Raw genomic sequence first — 17,411 nt, forward strand, 5'->3', positions numbered from 1 at the left:
CAAGAAATATATCTCCGTAAGGCAGTTCAACACATTTTTTCTTTTTCCTATATAATACATAGTCTGTCATAAATAGAGTTGTTTTTTATTTTTCTTTTCTTTTCTTTTCGTTTTTTTTTTTTTGGTTGGCTTTTTGAACAAGTCCATGTAATTACAGCAACCTTTATTCAACTTATTCTGAACAGTTTTTTTTTCAATTGGAGGACTATAGGTTTTGTGATATCTTGACATACAATTTAACTACCTTTGTCACATGAAGTACAAAAACTTTGCAGTCAGTCAGTCCATTTCCCTTAATTTACATAACAATATGTATTCACATATGACGGTAATGATTTTCAAAGACATACTGCACGATGTATCAAGTCTTGTGACATCGGTCCTGTGTAATCTTTGCAATTAATTGATTTTTTACTTGATCAAATACGTTTTTTTCATGTATCCAATATCTGTACGGCAAATAAACAGTTCAAGCATATCAAAACCAAACTAACATAATGGAGTGAATATTGTGAACATATTTAGATCTTGGAAATCCTCAACATTCGATAATAGAAGCAATGTTGAAAAACGCACATTATATTAAAACAAAAAGTAATCATGGCCCTGTTTATTCCTTTATTATCTCTTAATTAACTCAGTTTTTAATATATATATATCAATCATAAGCTACAAACGTATACACACGTATACAAGTTGTGCCCCTTGCTGAGATCGATGCCGAAGGTAACAGGTTAACGCACTTTCTTCGGGCGCAAGCGTTTTATAAAGTTTGGTCGGGATAACGACAATTTTATGTCTACTAATTACCGTTGAAATGTGAAAAAAAAATTGCATGAAACTAAGCATGCATAGCGTGAAGCACGGTGGCAATTCGTGTGATGCATGGCGGCGGTTCGTCAATGCATGACGGTACCGCTATTCAAAAACACCGATACCTTCTGCGTTCTGTTATTAGAGATCAGGTCATCAGTCTGTTTTTACTGAATATAGATGGCGTTGAATCGTAAGCGTCATCCCCATTTTGCAATGCCGATAAGCGCTTTGCGTACTGCGTACGCTTAGCGCTCAAAAAGAGACTTGCCTTTCAAGTTAGGGACAAGGAGAGCACCAATCTTTTTATATTAACTCTTTCCTGTTATTGATCATGAAGCAAACAGAAAAGACTTAACAAGTTGAATTTAAAACTTGTATCCGTTTTAAAATCGGAAGATTCATTACAGAAATATTTGGATTGAAAAGTAATTTTTCCGTAAATTTTTATTCCGCATTATTGGTTAAGAAAACAGTTTACAGTTAAATTTAGATTAGCTCATACCATAGATAATTCGATAACTGTTAAGTCGTTTTTAACATTTATTTAATAACATGCATATATTTCTTTTGTTTTTCACCTATTTAATTTATTTATATGCACCTATACTGGCAGTATAGGACGTCAGAAGTGACGCTATTTTAAGAATTCAATCAAAAACAGTCAAAATAGTTTTTCGAATGTGAAATAAAGAGCGACTCTTTGAACAAGAACGTACGTTTTGTCACTTATAAGTACTAGGGAGATACATCTTTGATGAAAATATTTTGTTTGTTCAAGCAATCTCTCAATGTTTTATTAAAGAAAAATTGCTTGAAAAAAGCCGTTTTATGCTAATAATGCAAAAATGGTAGGAAGAAAGGTAAACTTTATGATGATATATTCATAAATTGTGGGCACTTAAATAAGGAATCATTCTTTGAGTATTATGAGGTAATAATTTTGGTTGGGGCGTGATCAAATCCATTTATCACCTCATAATATTCAGAGAATGATTCCTTATTCCTTATAATTATATAATTTTAAGCCATCGTACAATTAAATATCTAAATATAAATTAGCAAACCCTGCTGGCGCCTCAATTCGGCGTCATTTGTATTATGGGTTATATAGTACAAAATCGATACGTAGTGTTATCACAGGCAAAGACATTTGAAAATGTAAATATATCAAAATAAAAATTTTGAATAAAACTTCAAATGTATATCTGTACTAAAAAAAACAAACAATTACACTGAAATAACGATGTTCATTTAAGGGGGCCATTTTAAGGTTCAAACCATATATAGTTCTGTGATTTTTTTTATCAATTAAAAATTGTACACGTGTTTTGTAGATCCTTTTATCTGAAACTAACTTTGAACGCCGTTTTAAAAACGGATTTTTTATTTTGCCTCAAATATGGCGAAATTTCCACGACAACGCCACTTTTGTTTATACTTTACGTCATTCTTAACATTTCCTTAAAGCCAATTTTTCCATGGCTCTCCTCCAAAACGCTTTAAGATAGAGGCTTGAAATTTTAAATAATTATACGTTTGTCATTTTACTTCTGTAATAAGGCTGGAAATAAATATCTGTCACTTTCGGATGAAAAAAAAATGGCTTTTTTGATCTGATCAAAAATGTATACGTATTATTAAGATGAACCTAACACCGAAAGCCGTTTTTAAAATCGGACGATGGATTACAGAGATATTGGATTTTAAAAATTGGTTTTTCCAAGCATTTTATTCCGTGTTCTTGGTTAAAAAAATCAGGTTAAGTTCACAGTTAAATAAACTCGTACCTAAAGTAAATTGAAAATTGCTAAATCGTTCTTGAACACATTTGGGTGTTTTTTTAATTATTCGATTTTTTGTGTGTATTTTTTTGTTACTCTTGTTATTGGTTTAAGAACTCTGCTACTTACAGGAACATTTAGCCTTTCTCTCCACATTAACAGAACATCCAAGAGCTTTGCTCTAGTTATTATTATACTTTTTCATTTTTTCTGACAACTTTATTATCAAAAAGATTTCAACTAATTTTGATGAAACTCTAAAGATAATGTAACTTAAGCATGTCTCAAAGCTGTTAAATATTCCATGACAAAGTCACTTCCATTTTTACAATTCGTAATATCTAAAAGGTGACTTTTTTTATAAATAGAAGATATGTAGTGAAAGATCAATGAAATAAATCATTGTTTAGAAATGACTTTAAATATCTAGATAAAGCATTTACTGTACTTTTATACAGCTTTAGTTTCAAATGATTTAAAATACTTGCCTAACTTTTTTTGACCATACAACTTCTTAATTACATTATATTCAATGATAAATTACTAAATATGAACCAGCAAAGGAAGATAGCTCCATTATGAGGAAGCAAAGAAAGATGACTCTAATAAATGCCTGAACTCTTTCCAAATGTTTTCACAATATGTATTAACTTTGATAGTCTAGACTCTTTATTAAGGTCTTCTGTTTCCAACGGAATACCTTATTGTTTTTCTTAGGTTTCTTCTTCCCTATTATTAGGGTCTTCCGTTTGCAACGGGAGGCCCTCTTTTTATTCTACGTTTTCTTTTTCTTTATTCTTATTAGGGTCTTCCGTTTCCGACGGAAGACCCTCTTGTTTTTCTACTGTTCCTTTCTATTATTATTAGGTCTTAATAATCATAAAGCAACAAACGAGCTTCTATTAAGTTTAATTTAAACCTGAAATCTGTTTAAAATCGGACGATGCATTACAGAGATATTGGGATTTAAAAAAAACGAGTTTTCCGGAAATTTTTATTTCCACATTCTTGGTTAAGAAAATAGTGTTATGTTCAAAGTTAAATTAACTCGTACCTAAAATATATCGGAAATTGTTAATTCGTACTTGAACACATTCGGGATTTTTTTATTAAGTCGTGTTAGAAATTGTAAAGGTTTTTGTTAATTAGTTTTTGAAATTATTCAGCTATTGTTAAGTTATACTAAGAATTATTTGATTGTTAAAAAAAATATTTATTTTAATTTTCTCTTGTACCTGGTTTTAGAACTCTGCTTCTTACAGGAATTTCTTCCTTACTCTCGACACTAACGAAAAACCCACTTGTTGCTTTGCAACAATTTTTGCTCTAGTTATTTTTTTTTCCTACCGATTTTGTGCACGCGATCCGATCATCGTCATATTTTCAGATCTGATTGGTATTGATCTGGTCCTTATTGGGAATTTTTGTTGATGACATCACTTCCTGTCTTGAGATATCGTGGATTTATCGATTTTTATAGGGGTGTTTTTTTCTGGAGAACTCCTCTTTTACCATAAATGATATGATGTTGAACTTCTCAGGGCTGATAAACAAAAGACTGAAATAGTGTCTAATGGTCTTTTATCATCTTTATCTCAAAAAGCGCCGACGCTCGCTTGAGCTCAAAAATTAGGATTAAAAAGGCGTCGTGATTTTTCTTGGTTTTCTGTGAATATCTCTTTTCTCGAAAGGATTTTGTAGAACAAAAAAAAAACTAAATCAAATCAAGACCTTTCATTCGACATCAAGAAAAAGGGACTGATCCTTCAAATACGCGGGCATGTTAAGTATTCCCAATGGATTTTACAGCGATGTGTAGAAAGTCACTTGTCTGTACTTCATACGATATGACGTCATAATTAACTTTGACGTCACGATCTGCATACTTGTCGATAGTTCTGAGGGAATGTATCTTAACGTTAAAAGTGAATTATATCAAACCACTATAAAACCGCATGTTTCCTTTACATAGATGGTGCCGTTAATGCTAGACGTACAGAATTCATTCATATTACAGTCCAGAATCAAATAATCGGCAGTTTTAAAGCTTCGTTTTAAGTAAAAGACTATTTATAAACTAGTGGTTTGGAGATTCTCCCTGCTACGTGTAAACAACTGAATGAAGAAATTTTAATGCATGTAAAACCAGCTTGGCGCAGGTGAAAGATCAACACAATTTTTGAATATTTTACGTAAAATTGGTACCTGTAAAATTCATGTTTCTTAAGAACATGTCTAAGTACAACCAACTCCGTGCTGCACGTTTTACTAACTAGTTTATTCCCGGAAGTCCAATAGTACAGGTTACAAAAATGTAAATAAATGAAAACCTGATAAAAACGGAATTTACAAATAACATTACATCTTTCCCCTTAATAAATTTTGCATTATGATTTAAAAAGTCTTTTTTTTTCATATAGAGAATTTCACTTATAGTATCATTATAGACACAATTGAAAGAAATAGATATATAACATATTTACATATATATGTACAAATATTCACTGATCATTTACCGGTATACATATCTCATCATGTGCACATCAAGGTAGACTGCCTTGATTGCAAATATATAAGTAAGGGATTATTCTGCCCCATCACACATATTCACTAAGATATTTCGGACGACGCACTTCTCGGCCTGCACGCGTTTTGTACGGTTGCACTTGCTGAACAATGTCTGGACTGCTCGCGTCTTCAACTTCTGTAGTGTCCGGATTTCCAGCTTCTGAATTACTTGTTTCTTTGTCTCTCACTGTATCTTCGTCTTCGTCATCAAGTTCAACGATTGGTTCTTTAAAACTGGTTTCTTTTGACTGTATGATGTCTCTTCGATTTCTTCTAAATTAATCTCCAGTCTGATCTTGTACGTTGTATGATCTGTTATGGACTTGATCCTTGACATATCCCGGTTGCCACTGTCCTCTGTGTCTGAATCTAACTCTTTGTCCTGGCGACAAACTTGACAGTTTTCGGCTTCCAACATCGAAATAAGTTTTCTGACGATTCTGGGTAATTTTCCTCTTCTGCCTGGTAATGTCATCTGGCACTACTTTTGGTTTCAGTTGATTTTTGGTTACTGGTAATATTGATCTAAGTTGTCGGCTCATGAGTAGTTTTGCCGGAGATTCAACATCTGTTGGCGTGTTCCGGTATTCTAGTAAACTGATATATGGATCCTTTCCATCTATCCTTGCTTTTTCTAACATTCTCTTCACGGTTTGAACGGTTTTCTCCGCAAGACCATTTCCTTGTGGGTTATATGGACTCGACGTTTTGTGTTCGAAGCACCAACTTCTGGAGAAATCTTTGAATTCCTTGGAAGTATATTGAGGACCATTATCGCTTCGCACTTCATAAGGAATGCCATGACGGGCAAAAATGGACTTCATATGTGTGATCACAGTTTTGCTCCTAGTGTTCTCAAGCTTGACTACTTCAAAAAACTTTGAATAATAATCCACAACGATCAAATAATCCTCATTGTTCAACGTGATCAAATCTGAACCAAGCACTTGCCATGGACCTTCTGGTACTGGCGTCGGATTTAACGACTCTTTTGGATTCTTGTTTCTCATATCTGTACATGTATGACATTTAGCAATCATGTCGGTTATGTCTCGATTCATACCAATCCAGTAAACCACAGTTCTTGCACGAGCTTTAGTCTTCTCTATTCCAAGATGACTAACATGTAGATATCTCAAAAATTTCGGGTTCTGGAATAACAATTCTTTCATTCATCAATAACAAACTATCTACACATGTAAGTTCTGATCTTAACTTCCAGTACTCTTGTAATGGTTTCCGTAGCTGATTTTTGTTTTCAGGCCAACCACTTTTTACAAGACGAATAGCTTCACTTAGAATAGCATCATTTGCCGTTTCTTTTTTTATGTCTTGAAGTATGTTTCTAGAAATGGGAATGCTTGGTATAAACACGGAATGAACATAAGTTTCAATTTCCTCGCAAATTTCTTCTTTTTGTTGCTTTGTCGGAGGTAAATGAGCCCGAGATAGAGTATCAGCAATGATCAACTGTTTTCCTGGAACATACTTGAAGTTGAAATCGTATTTCTGTAAACGAAGTAAGAGTCTTTGTAGCCTTGGAGGAGTTTGGACTAATGATTTCCTTAGAATATTTTCCAATGGTTTGTGATCATTCTCAACAATGACATTGACACCATAGGTATACTGGTGGAATCTCTCTAAGCCGAATGTAACAGCTAACAGTTCTTTTTCGATTTGTGCATATCGCTTCTCAGTCTCTGTCAATGATCTAGATGCATATGCAATTGGTCTTTCATCTTGAGTGATCACAGCACCTAAACCACACTTTGAAGCATCAACACTAACACATACTGGTTTTTTAACATCGAAGAAAGTCAGAATTGGTTCACGAGATAAAATGTCTTTGATAGTTTCGAATGCATCCTGTTGAGGTTTTTCCCATGTAAACAACACATCACTCCTGAGTAAAGATCTGATAGGCTCGTTAATCGCTGACATATTAGGAACAAATTTGGCAAGATAGTTCACAGTTCCTAAAAGACGTTCGACTCCTTTCTTGTCAGTTGGAGGTGGCATTTTAAGAATGGCTTCTATTTTCGTAGGATCAGGTCTCACTCCATTTTTCGAAATCACATGTCCTATGTATTGAATTTCGGATTGATTGTAAAGACATTTGTCCTTATTTAGAGTAAGGTTGATCTCTTGGCATTGCTGTAACACTGCTCTGAGTCTTCTAATGTGCTCCTCTTCATTTCTCCCCCATATCAGTATATCATCAATGTCAACTTCTACACCATCAATATTGTCAAAGTGTTGCGCAATTCTCTTTTGGAATACTTCCTGTGCACTTTTGATACCAAAAGGCATACGACAGAAACAATATCTTCCAAATGGTGAATGAAACTTAGTGAGGAGTTGACTAGCTTCATCGAGGGGTATTTGCCAGTATCCACTATTGGCATCGAGTTTACTGAACACAGTAGCTCCAGATAGTCTTGATGTAATTTCTTCAATAGTAGGTAACTGAAAATGTTCCCGCTTGATCGCTTTGTTTAAATCTCTGGGATCTAAACACACACGAAGTTTCCCCGTTTTGACTTTTTCTGCAATGACGAGAGAATTCACCCAATCAGTAGGTTGATCGACTTTTTTAATAACTTCAGTTCATCACGGAAAGCTGCTGGTATTTGCCTTGGACTGTGTACGACAGGTTTAATTTTGTCATCAATACATATCGTATAAGGTTCTTTCAAACATCCAAGTCCAGAAAACACACTTGTGTATTCATCAACAGGAGAGAAACACTGTGATATTCCTGTTGATAAGGTAACTTTTATAAATCCTAGTTCACAACAGGATTTGTATCCTAGTATGGGTGGTTGATTTCCAGTAGTAACATAGAACTCTAACTGTTGATCTTTGTATGGAAGTTCACATTTTCCTGCTACTGGTATGGAATCCCCCGAATAACTGGTAAGTCTTACACTAGTATCAACGAGTGGTTCTCCTGTCTGAATTTTTTCGTAGATTTTATCTGTGAGGATATTTACTTGTGATCCAGTGTCCAACTTGAACTTCACTATTTTATTATTGATCTTTAGGTTCACATATATTTCATCTTTGTTATTTTCGCTTGAGATCGATCCGATGAAAAAATCTTCACTTTGTTCGTCTTGCGAATCTTCATCTCCGTTTAGATCGTTTGCATGAATAGCTTTAGTCTTGCACATTGCTGCGAAGTGATTTTTCCAATGACACTTGCTACATCTTTTCCCAAATGCCGGACAATGTCCTCGACTGTGACTTTTCCCACATTTAACACTTGTGAATGTTGATCTCGAATTGTAATTTGGACCACTGTATTTCTGCTTTCCAGATGTTTGTTGATTACCGGTTCCAGTAGTTTTTTGGAATGTATGTCTATTTCCTGTAGACGGTTTCACCGACTGTCTGTTTCTGTCACACTTGACAACACTGATCTGTTCTTCTTGTTGTAAGTGTTTCATCCTGCTCTGTGATTCTTCATTTGCACGACATATGCTTAATGCTTTGATGAGTGTAAGTTCATTGTCTCTAAGAAGTCTCTCTTTCACTTTCTCGGAGTGTACACCACACACAATTCTATCTCGTAACATCTCATCTTCTAATGTGTCAAATCTACAGTTCTTAGATATGATTCTTAAATCAGTAACATACTGGTCTATAGTTTCTGTTTTCCCTTGGACCCTAGTATGAAATCTATGTCTCCACACTGTTATGTTTTCTCTCGGAGCGCAGTACTCTTTAAACTTTTGGAAAAGTACATCTACTTTATCTCTATCTTCTTCAACTATTGTCATAGTATTGAAAATTTCTCTACCTTCTTGACCGATAATGTACAGGAAAGCACTGCATTTCTCTGCGTCGGTTCTGCCATTCATAGCGATGGTTAAGTATAATTTCATGGTTTGCTCCCATTTTCTCCATCTTTCAGGTAAATTTCCATCTGTCGTGGAAAAATCCAATTCTGGTGGTGGACGAATATGTTCCATTATGGTATAATTACTGTAGTTTCTTCTGACACCATGTAATATTCATGTTTCTTAAGAACATGTCTAAGTACAACCAACTCCGTGCTGCACGTTTTACTAACTAGTTTATTCCCGGAAGTCCAATAGTACAGGTTACAAAAATGTAAATAAATGATAACCTGATAAAAACGGAATTTACAAATAACATTACAGTACCAATGTGAATCGTGCTACGGAAACCTACGGATTTATACCCCAATTTTTTGTAAATCGCTTTTGATTAGTAAAAATATGCATTATTTTGATGATTTTGTGGAATGTTTCAACAATATCTTCCATAAACGAAATATCTACTGGTACTGTACCAGTTATCGGCTTAGACCAGATATCGGCTAAACTGTGGGTTCGGGTTTATAGCACGCAAATATCCGAGATTTTTTAATTCAGTCGTCTGTTTCGAATAAAAAAAGTAAGTTTGCTTGAAAACTATCTTCAGTATGTTTTAAACATGAGCTTAAACGATCATTGTTTACCGCTGATTTACATCTTTGCACTTTCAGCTGTAGGGGAAGTGACGTAATAAGTTAAAAATAGAATATGACCTCTTTGTGATACGTAATTATATCCCTTCTTTGATTTGGCATATAATATCATTACATATAACATTTATAAATAAAAGGAACTCACTATATTCCGAGAGATTCATGGCGCATTTGAACGCCTGATTGTATAATTATGTATTGATTAGCGTAAGATTTTGTGTATTACCGTATGATAATAAACGAATAATTTTATGAGTTTTGTTTATGTATAATAACCCCTATGACCTTATGGCTGACCCCGCTAGGGACATAATTCAACTTACACTTTGCAGAATATAAAATCAACATGTACAAGGATTTTACTATGTTATTATCACGAAGCCGATAACTGGTACAGTAAATCATAAAACCTCGGCAAATTCGGGGCGTGCTAAAAAGCACAGAAACAATATGTTTTGGGTTCTAAATGATGATGTAATCTAACCGATGGATAAATAAAGAGTTCACAATTTAAAGTATGAAAAGTTTTATTCCAATATATCAAGAAATAAGGAAACACGAAAAGAAAACGTAAAATTATAGCCGATAACTGGTACAGTGCCAGTATTTCTTTCCCAAGCAAGAACTTCAAAGTATATAATTTAACAAAGGATTTTTCTTAAAAATATGTATGATTTAATATCATTAATCACCTGCGCCGATGCGATTTAAATAGATCATTTGCAATATTAGGATTCGCCCGTCACGTGATTAAAAAGAACATATGACGTCACAAAAATGCATCAAAAATAATGTTTAACATAGGAGTCAATAAATGTAACATAGATTTTAGGATATACGCCCGGTCAAAATATTTTTGCGATGATTTAAATAATATCGTTTTCCAGCCGTATTTTAGCATTGGATCGCCTTAACATTGCTGCGTAAGGGGCTGAGAGGGCTCTAAAGTCTTTTAGTAATAACTTTTAACTGTGAAATATTTTGTGATATATTATACCAGCAATTATGTTCATCGTAACGTTGTTTGTCAATGCATGATAATTGTTTGCTCATCTGTTACGTAATTAGGGATTTTTAGGGGCCAGAAGTCGAAAATTTTGATCAAATAATATCTCAAAATGGAGAAAAATTTTGAAATGCAATATTGAACAAAAGATGCTATAAATAATGTGCCTAACGATATGCAACCATAATTTGTTTGTTATCGGCCCCCTAAAAGAAGTTGAAGGGATGGCCCCTAAAAGGTACATAATTTGTAAACATTTATTCAACCAAATGTGTTTGAAATGACAAGAGCTTTCTTTTAACATCAGGAAAAAAGGAACTGGCCTTTCAAATTAGGGGCCGAGAGGGCTCTAAAGTCTCTTTTGACTTTGTACTATATAACCCATAACTTCAAATGACGCCAAACTGAGGCACTAGCGGGGTTTGATTATTTATATTTAGATGTCTAATCGTACGATGGTTTAAAACTATATAAGTAATAAGGCATCATTCTTTGAATATTATGAGGTGATAATTTCGTTCGGGCTGTGATCAAATATATCATAAAGCCCTTCGGGCTTTATTGGATTTGATCACGCCCCGACCAAAATTATCACCTCACAATACTCAATGAATGAATCCTTATTCCTTAATTATTTACATTAACACTAAATGATCATTTTGGTCACACCCTGCATTTAGAATCTCTACTCTATACACTATATGAGTGTTTTGGCCACGCCTTAAATTCAAAATCCCTACGTCTTTAGAAATGGAATTAAAAATTTTAATAGATGTGGTTTCTTATTTTCTTTATTTGCATTCAGTTTTTATTTAGTATCAGCAGAAGTAAAAATGATGATTTTTTAAATATATAAAAGCATTAACACTTAATGACTACTTTGGCCCCAAACAAATAAACTGGGGGCGAGTTGTCTTTATGTTGAGGGCGAGCCGTCCTGAGTGGTGGCGAGTTGTCCTAAATTGGAGGTGAGTTGTCTTAAGTTATATTGGGAGCGATTTGACTTGGGGTCGAGTTGTCCTGATTCCATCTCGGGGGACATGATATTTTTAAATTTGGTAGAGGGTTTCTTTGTACACAAAATTATGAATTCAGTTTTCCTTACAGGTCTGTGGGAGTAGAGAAAATAATTTTAAAACATGTGCATTTACACTAAACATCCATTTTGGCTACGCCCTAGATTCAAACCCATACTCCAGGGGACATGAATTTATAATTTACAATTTTAGTGAAGGACTTCCTGGTTAATATAATTATGAAGTCAGTTTTTCTTACAGATTTGTAAGAGTAGAAAGGAAGACTTTTAAACATAATATGCATTAACGCTAAGTGGCCATATCCCCCGGTCTGGACCCTTGACCCAGAGGCCATTAATTTCACAATTTAGATAAAGGAGTTTTTGGATATCAGTACAATGCATTTAGTTCTTTTTACCACATGTCCGGAAGTACAGAAAAAGGTTTCTAAAAATTTGTTGTTTTTTTTTTTTTGCATATTTGACCCCACCTTTGGCACCCCGGCGGTGGTAGAAGTAAACATTCCACAATTTAGATTTCTCTTACCATACGACGCATATCAAGGACGAAGGCCAATTGCAATAAGCAACCTGTGTGACTCAGGTCACCTAAAAATCTTAAAAAAGATTTATACACCTTTTCATATCAGCTTTTTAAAACTGTGTTTCATACCAATCCTAATACACGTATTTGTATTTTTCTAAATGTTGAAAGGTTTTATAGGAATTTGAACTGAGATTTTACTGAAATCATTGTATTTGAACTCCAAATTCAAGATTTTAATTCTTTATATACTTACTCAACATCACCACGATACAGATGAAGTTTTTGTTGTGTGTTATACGAGATACTCAGCTGCAAATTTGTTAGTTCTCAGCTAGAACTATTGTGTAATGGAAAACATTAACTTTTTTAGTTCCCTATTAGCTCTAAGCTCTGTTAATTTTTTCTGATAACCCTTAAAATAATGCATTACTTCGATACCAATCTGTCTGTTAGTCTAATCTTTTATTTTTTCGAGAATTAATCTAGAATTATCCGTACAGTTTTTAAAAAAAATATTCAATAATGTACTCTTTGGGAAAGCTCAAGTTTAGAAATATAGACATCAACATCATTTTTTTTTACTAAAGAAAGTCATGAAAAAATAACAATAACAAACCGTCAACTATCTTAAACATTCATAAAACGAAATACAAATTCAAGCAGAGCAACACGGACCTCCAAAAAGATAGAGGTAGGATCAGGTATCTAGGAGGAGTAAGCATCCTCTGCTGACCGGTCGCACCCGCAGTGTGTTTCCTTTCACAATTTGGCATGTCAGAATCGAGGTAAATGTCAAAATCAGGAAAATGTCATAATAGGGTAAAATCGAAAAAGTAGATGATTTGGTTTGTTTGTGATAGTCAAAATACAAACCTTTAGCCAACACGGACCTCCATTACATTGGAGGTAGGATCAGGTGCCTAGGAGGAGTGAGCATCCTCTGCTGATCGGTCACATTCGCATTGTGCTCGTTGTAGAAATCGAAAAAATAAAACCGGAAAAATCCGTAGACAGTTGGGTGATTAATTATAGTGTAACAATTAGTATGAAAAACGTCAGTCAGCATGCGACCCAGTAGAAGATTGTATTTGCTGACAAGGCCGTTGTATCGACCATAGAATTTACGAAAAGATGACTTCAAACGACCTGTTGATAGTCCTGTATTATCAACTTGTTTTTCAGTAGCTTGCCTTGCCTTAGAAACTGTTGATACGAAAAGCATGCCCTTGTGTATCGAATAAACTGAGAGACAAAAACACCATATGCAGCTGATGAAGGTATATTGCTACATAAGTAAGGAAAGTTGACTATAGAAAAATTGAAGTCATCGCATTTATCATAAAGTGTTGGTGTTAGAATACCATCAATGTCCATTACCAGTAAAATATCCAAATATGAAACAGATGACGCAGATTCTTAGGTATTTTTTATTTCAAGTTTACTGTGATATATCGAGTCGACGTAAGAAGAAGGGAAATAACAATTGTTGAATGATAATACGTCGTCGATATACCTGAATGTTGAGTTGAAGGCCACGACGAATGATTTATTTTTTAAAGTTTTTTAATAAATTCTGCTTCATAAGAATACAAAAATAGGTCTGCTAACAATGGGGCCACAATTGGTATCCATAAGAATTCCAACAGATTGTTGGAAGACTTGATTTCCAAAATAAAACAATTTAGAAATAGTGTGGAGGTCTTATAAAATCTACTCAAGAATAACAACATTAAACATGTTCACACTGTAGCAAAATTTCTCTAAATACATCCTTTTGCTTGACCAAAGCGTAGCCACTCCTTATTCCTTTAGGAAAGTCATATAATGCCCAAAAGCAAACCACGTGATAAAGAGAGTTCAAGGTTAAAACTGATCTTTTTGAGAAAAAGGTTTAACCTTTTCACTTTGCCTACTTCTTTCTACGTCATTTTTTTCTACTTATAGCATGCCATAATACAGTATGTTTTTTTTTTCAGTCACATTATTTATGGTACACGTGATGATATGTTGAGCTTGTTATTCCATCTTGAAAGTGTAAGAACGGGAACAGGAGTTATGGATATGGTATGTTGTTTTTTCTGCTTATACTGTTTTGATGATTAGCTAGGTAATGGGGAAACCTTTTTTCGTTATGTAATAATAATAATAACTAGACACGATCTCGTTGCGAGCAACGAGGAGGTCTTCCGTCCGATTTTTAGAAGGAAATATGACATTATCGACTTTGACTTTCGACAACAAAACATGATATGGAAAAAGGAGTGAAGTACTAGGGCTTTTTTGTACCGCTTTTTATAAGTTCTTTTACATTGCTTTTTAAATACTTGCATTTCTTCCAATTAAGAAAGAAAAGATTAAGTTTCTTTATCTCTGGTCCCTAAAAACCCTAATTAGGTAACCCAAGAGAAAATCGTTTTACTGTTAAGATATATAAACGTACTATACCTAATATAGCTTTAATAACCTTTCACAAAACAGATCTCAGTAAATGGCTATAGATAACAGACTTTAGAGCTCTTTGGTCCCCTAATTTAAGAATCTAGCCCCTTTTTCTTGATATCAAATGAAATGTCATATAATCCTGAACACATTTTGTTCAACAAGTGTTTAGAAATTTGTTACCGTACTGGAGATATATGAAAAAAAAATGTCTGAGGGGCCGATCCCTTATCTCCTTTTAGGGACCGTTTAACGAAATTTTGAAGGTTGCATATTGTTAAGAACATCATTTTGAACAACTTTTCTTCTGTACTGCATTACAAAATATTTTTCCTTTCTGAGATGTGGGTGATCAAAAGTTTGGACTTTTGGCACCTAAAAACCCCTAATTACGTAAAACATAATAAAATCATTACATTGCTTGGATGCGTAACTGGAAGATGAACATATTTGCTTCTATAACACTTCACATGATATCCCCCAGTAAACGGCTACAGATGAAAGACTTTAGGGCCCTATGGTCCGCTAATTTGAGAAACCATCCCCTTTTTTCTTGATATCAAATGAAAGGTCTTGTAAATATAAACTTTTGTTATATTACATGTGTTAACAAAATATTTTTCAGAAGAGAGGTATACAAAGAAAACCATGAAAAATTACGACGTTTTTTGAGTCTCAATTTTCGGGACCAGGCGAGCTTTAATGCCTTTTGGACATGACAAATATGAATGCCAAATGGCGCATCTACAATCTATTGTCTACAATCCCTGAAAGTTTGAACTCAATACCTTTTACTGTTTAGGAGGAGGTCCCTGGACAAGCCGACCCTCTGAAAGTTGCTATCTTAAGAACGGAAATGACGTCATCAAAATAAAAAAAGTATATTAAGTTTATCAGATATTAAGTTTAGTTTCATGAAAATCGGCCGAGCCGTTTTTGAAAAATCGCGGGCACAAAATTTGTAAGAAAAAAAAGAAAAATAACTAGATCGTTCTCGTTGCGAGCAACGAGTGGGTCTTCCGTCCGATTTTTAAATAGATTAGATTAAACTTATCAATTTTAAAGATAAAATCGTAAATCTAAGCGAAAAATGAGAGAAAAAATTTTGCGGCACTCGGGGCTTGAACCCCACGACACTATCGACTGAGGTACTCGGACTCTCGCTTCAGGACTATGCTGCTTAATTTCTCGAAAATGCCTTGATCGATTTTAAAACAAATTTACATATTCTGAATCAGTGAAAGGGTCACTATCACCTTGTTGGAAATAAAAGTTGAAAAAAAAGTTGAAAATTTTTATTTTCAAATCTGCTTCCGGTGACGACTGGAAGTGGCGGCAGACATTCTATTGACCGCGGTGCACCAGAAAAACAGTAGATCTGACAAAGATGAATTTGTTCGATTTGCAGCAATTCGCGTGCAAAGGGAATCATTAAAACATGCAGGACACAATTGTGCCGTTGAATATTTTAATGCGTTGACAGTTTCACTAATGACGGTGGTGTTAGCTTGTTTTGATTTTTGCTTCGTTTTCAATAGTTATGCTTTGTAACTGGGAACTATCGCCTGTATTTTGTTATTTTTTCAAATCAAATCAAATTTTCGTAAATCAATCAGATAGTTGACCGTTTACCTGTGCAAATTAAGCAAAATCAGATGTATAAACAAAGTACTAAAATACAATTCATTCTATCGGTAATTCGGTATTATCTTTTGCGTAATGATTGATTAATGCACTGAGTTTTATTGGGTTGCTCAGCATTTTCTCGAGTTTATTTAGTTTAAAGTAAATCCACCCTCCTGTGACGTCATACATTTTACATAAACCATGAATTCATCAAAATTCTTGCAAGTAGATTTGTAATTTCTATGTTATTATAGGTGCATATAAAAAAACTCAAATCATTGTTTACTTGGAGACATTTAATAAGCGTTTTTCATCCTTATATTCGACATAATTCAATAATGACAAAGGGAAATAACTCTTTTCTATTTTCCTCTAAGTGATATATTTAAATGCTATAATTTTTCTAATGTAAACAATTTTTTCTATTTTTTAAATTAATTTTAGTTTTCTGGCATAGTAAGCAATGAAATTTAAATAGACAAACAAGTATCCATCCACTTATATTTAATTTTTAAACAAAATAAGTGTGATTTTCAGATGATAATTTCAGCCTTTGGTTTTTATAACCTTACTGGTACTGTACCAGTTATCGGCTAAGACCAGTTATCGGCTAAACTGAGAGTTCGGGTTTATAGCACGCGACAATCCAAGATTTTTTAATTCAGTCGTCTTTTTCGAATAAAGAAAAGTAAGTTTGCTTGAAAACTTTCTTGAATATGTTTTATACATGAGCTTAAACGATCATTGTTTACCGCTGATTTTACATCTTTGCACTTTCAGCAGTGGGGAAGTGACGTAATAAGTTAAAAATAGAAAATTACTTCTTTGTGATACGTTATTATATCCCTTCTTTGATTTGACACATAAAATCAATACATTTAACATGTATAAACAAAAGGAATTCACGAATTTCCGAGAGATTCGTAGCGCAATTGAAGGCCTGATTGCACAATTATGCACTGAATAGTATACGATTTGGTGTATTACCGTATGATAATAAACGAATTATTTTATGAGTTTTGTTTATAATGTATCATGACCCCGAATACTTTAATCTGACCTCAAAAGGGGCATAGTTCAAACTACATTTAGCAGAGTATAAAATCAACATGAACACG

The 17,411-nt window shown here is 33.9% G+C and overlaps 1 protein-coding gene across 1 annotated transcript; it reads right to left on the reverse strand.

Annotated features, from left to right (window-relative positions):
* Positions 1-5,443: 5,443 nt before the first annotated feature.
* On the reverse strand, positions 5,444-8,743 carry LOC128169739 (uncharacterized protein K02A2.6-like). Its single transcript, XM_052835827.1, has 3 exons — positions 8,500-8,743; positions 6,444-7,711; positions 5,444-6,316 (listed from the first exon to the last, which is right to left on the reverse strand). The coding sequence occupies exons 1-3, from the start codon at positions 8,741-8,743 to the stop codon at positions 5,444-5,446; spliced, it is 2,385 nt and encodes a 794-aa protein (XP_052691787.1).
* Positions 8,744-17,411: the final 8,668 nt, after the last annotated feature.

The sequence above is a fragment of the Crassostrea angulata genome, unplaced genomic scaffold (assembly GCF_025612915.1).
Source record: "Crassostrea angulata isolate pt1a10 unplaced genomic scaffold, ASM2561291v2 HiC_scaffold_201, whole genome shotgun sequence".
NCBI classification, from domain to species: Eukaryota; Metazoa; Mollusca; class Bivalvia; order Ostreida; family Ostreidae; genus Magallana; species Magallana angulata.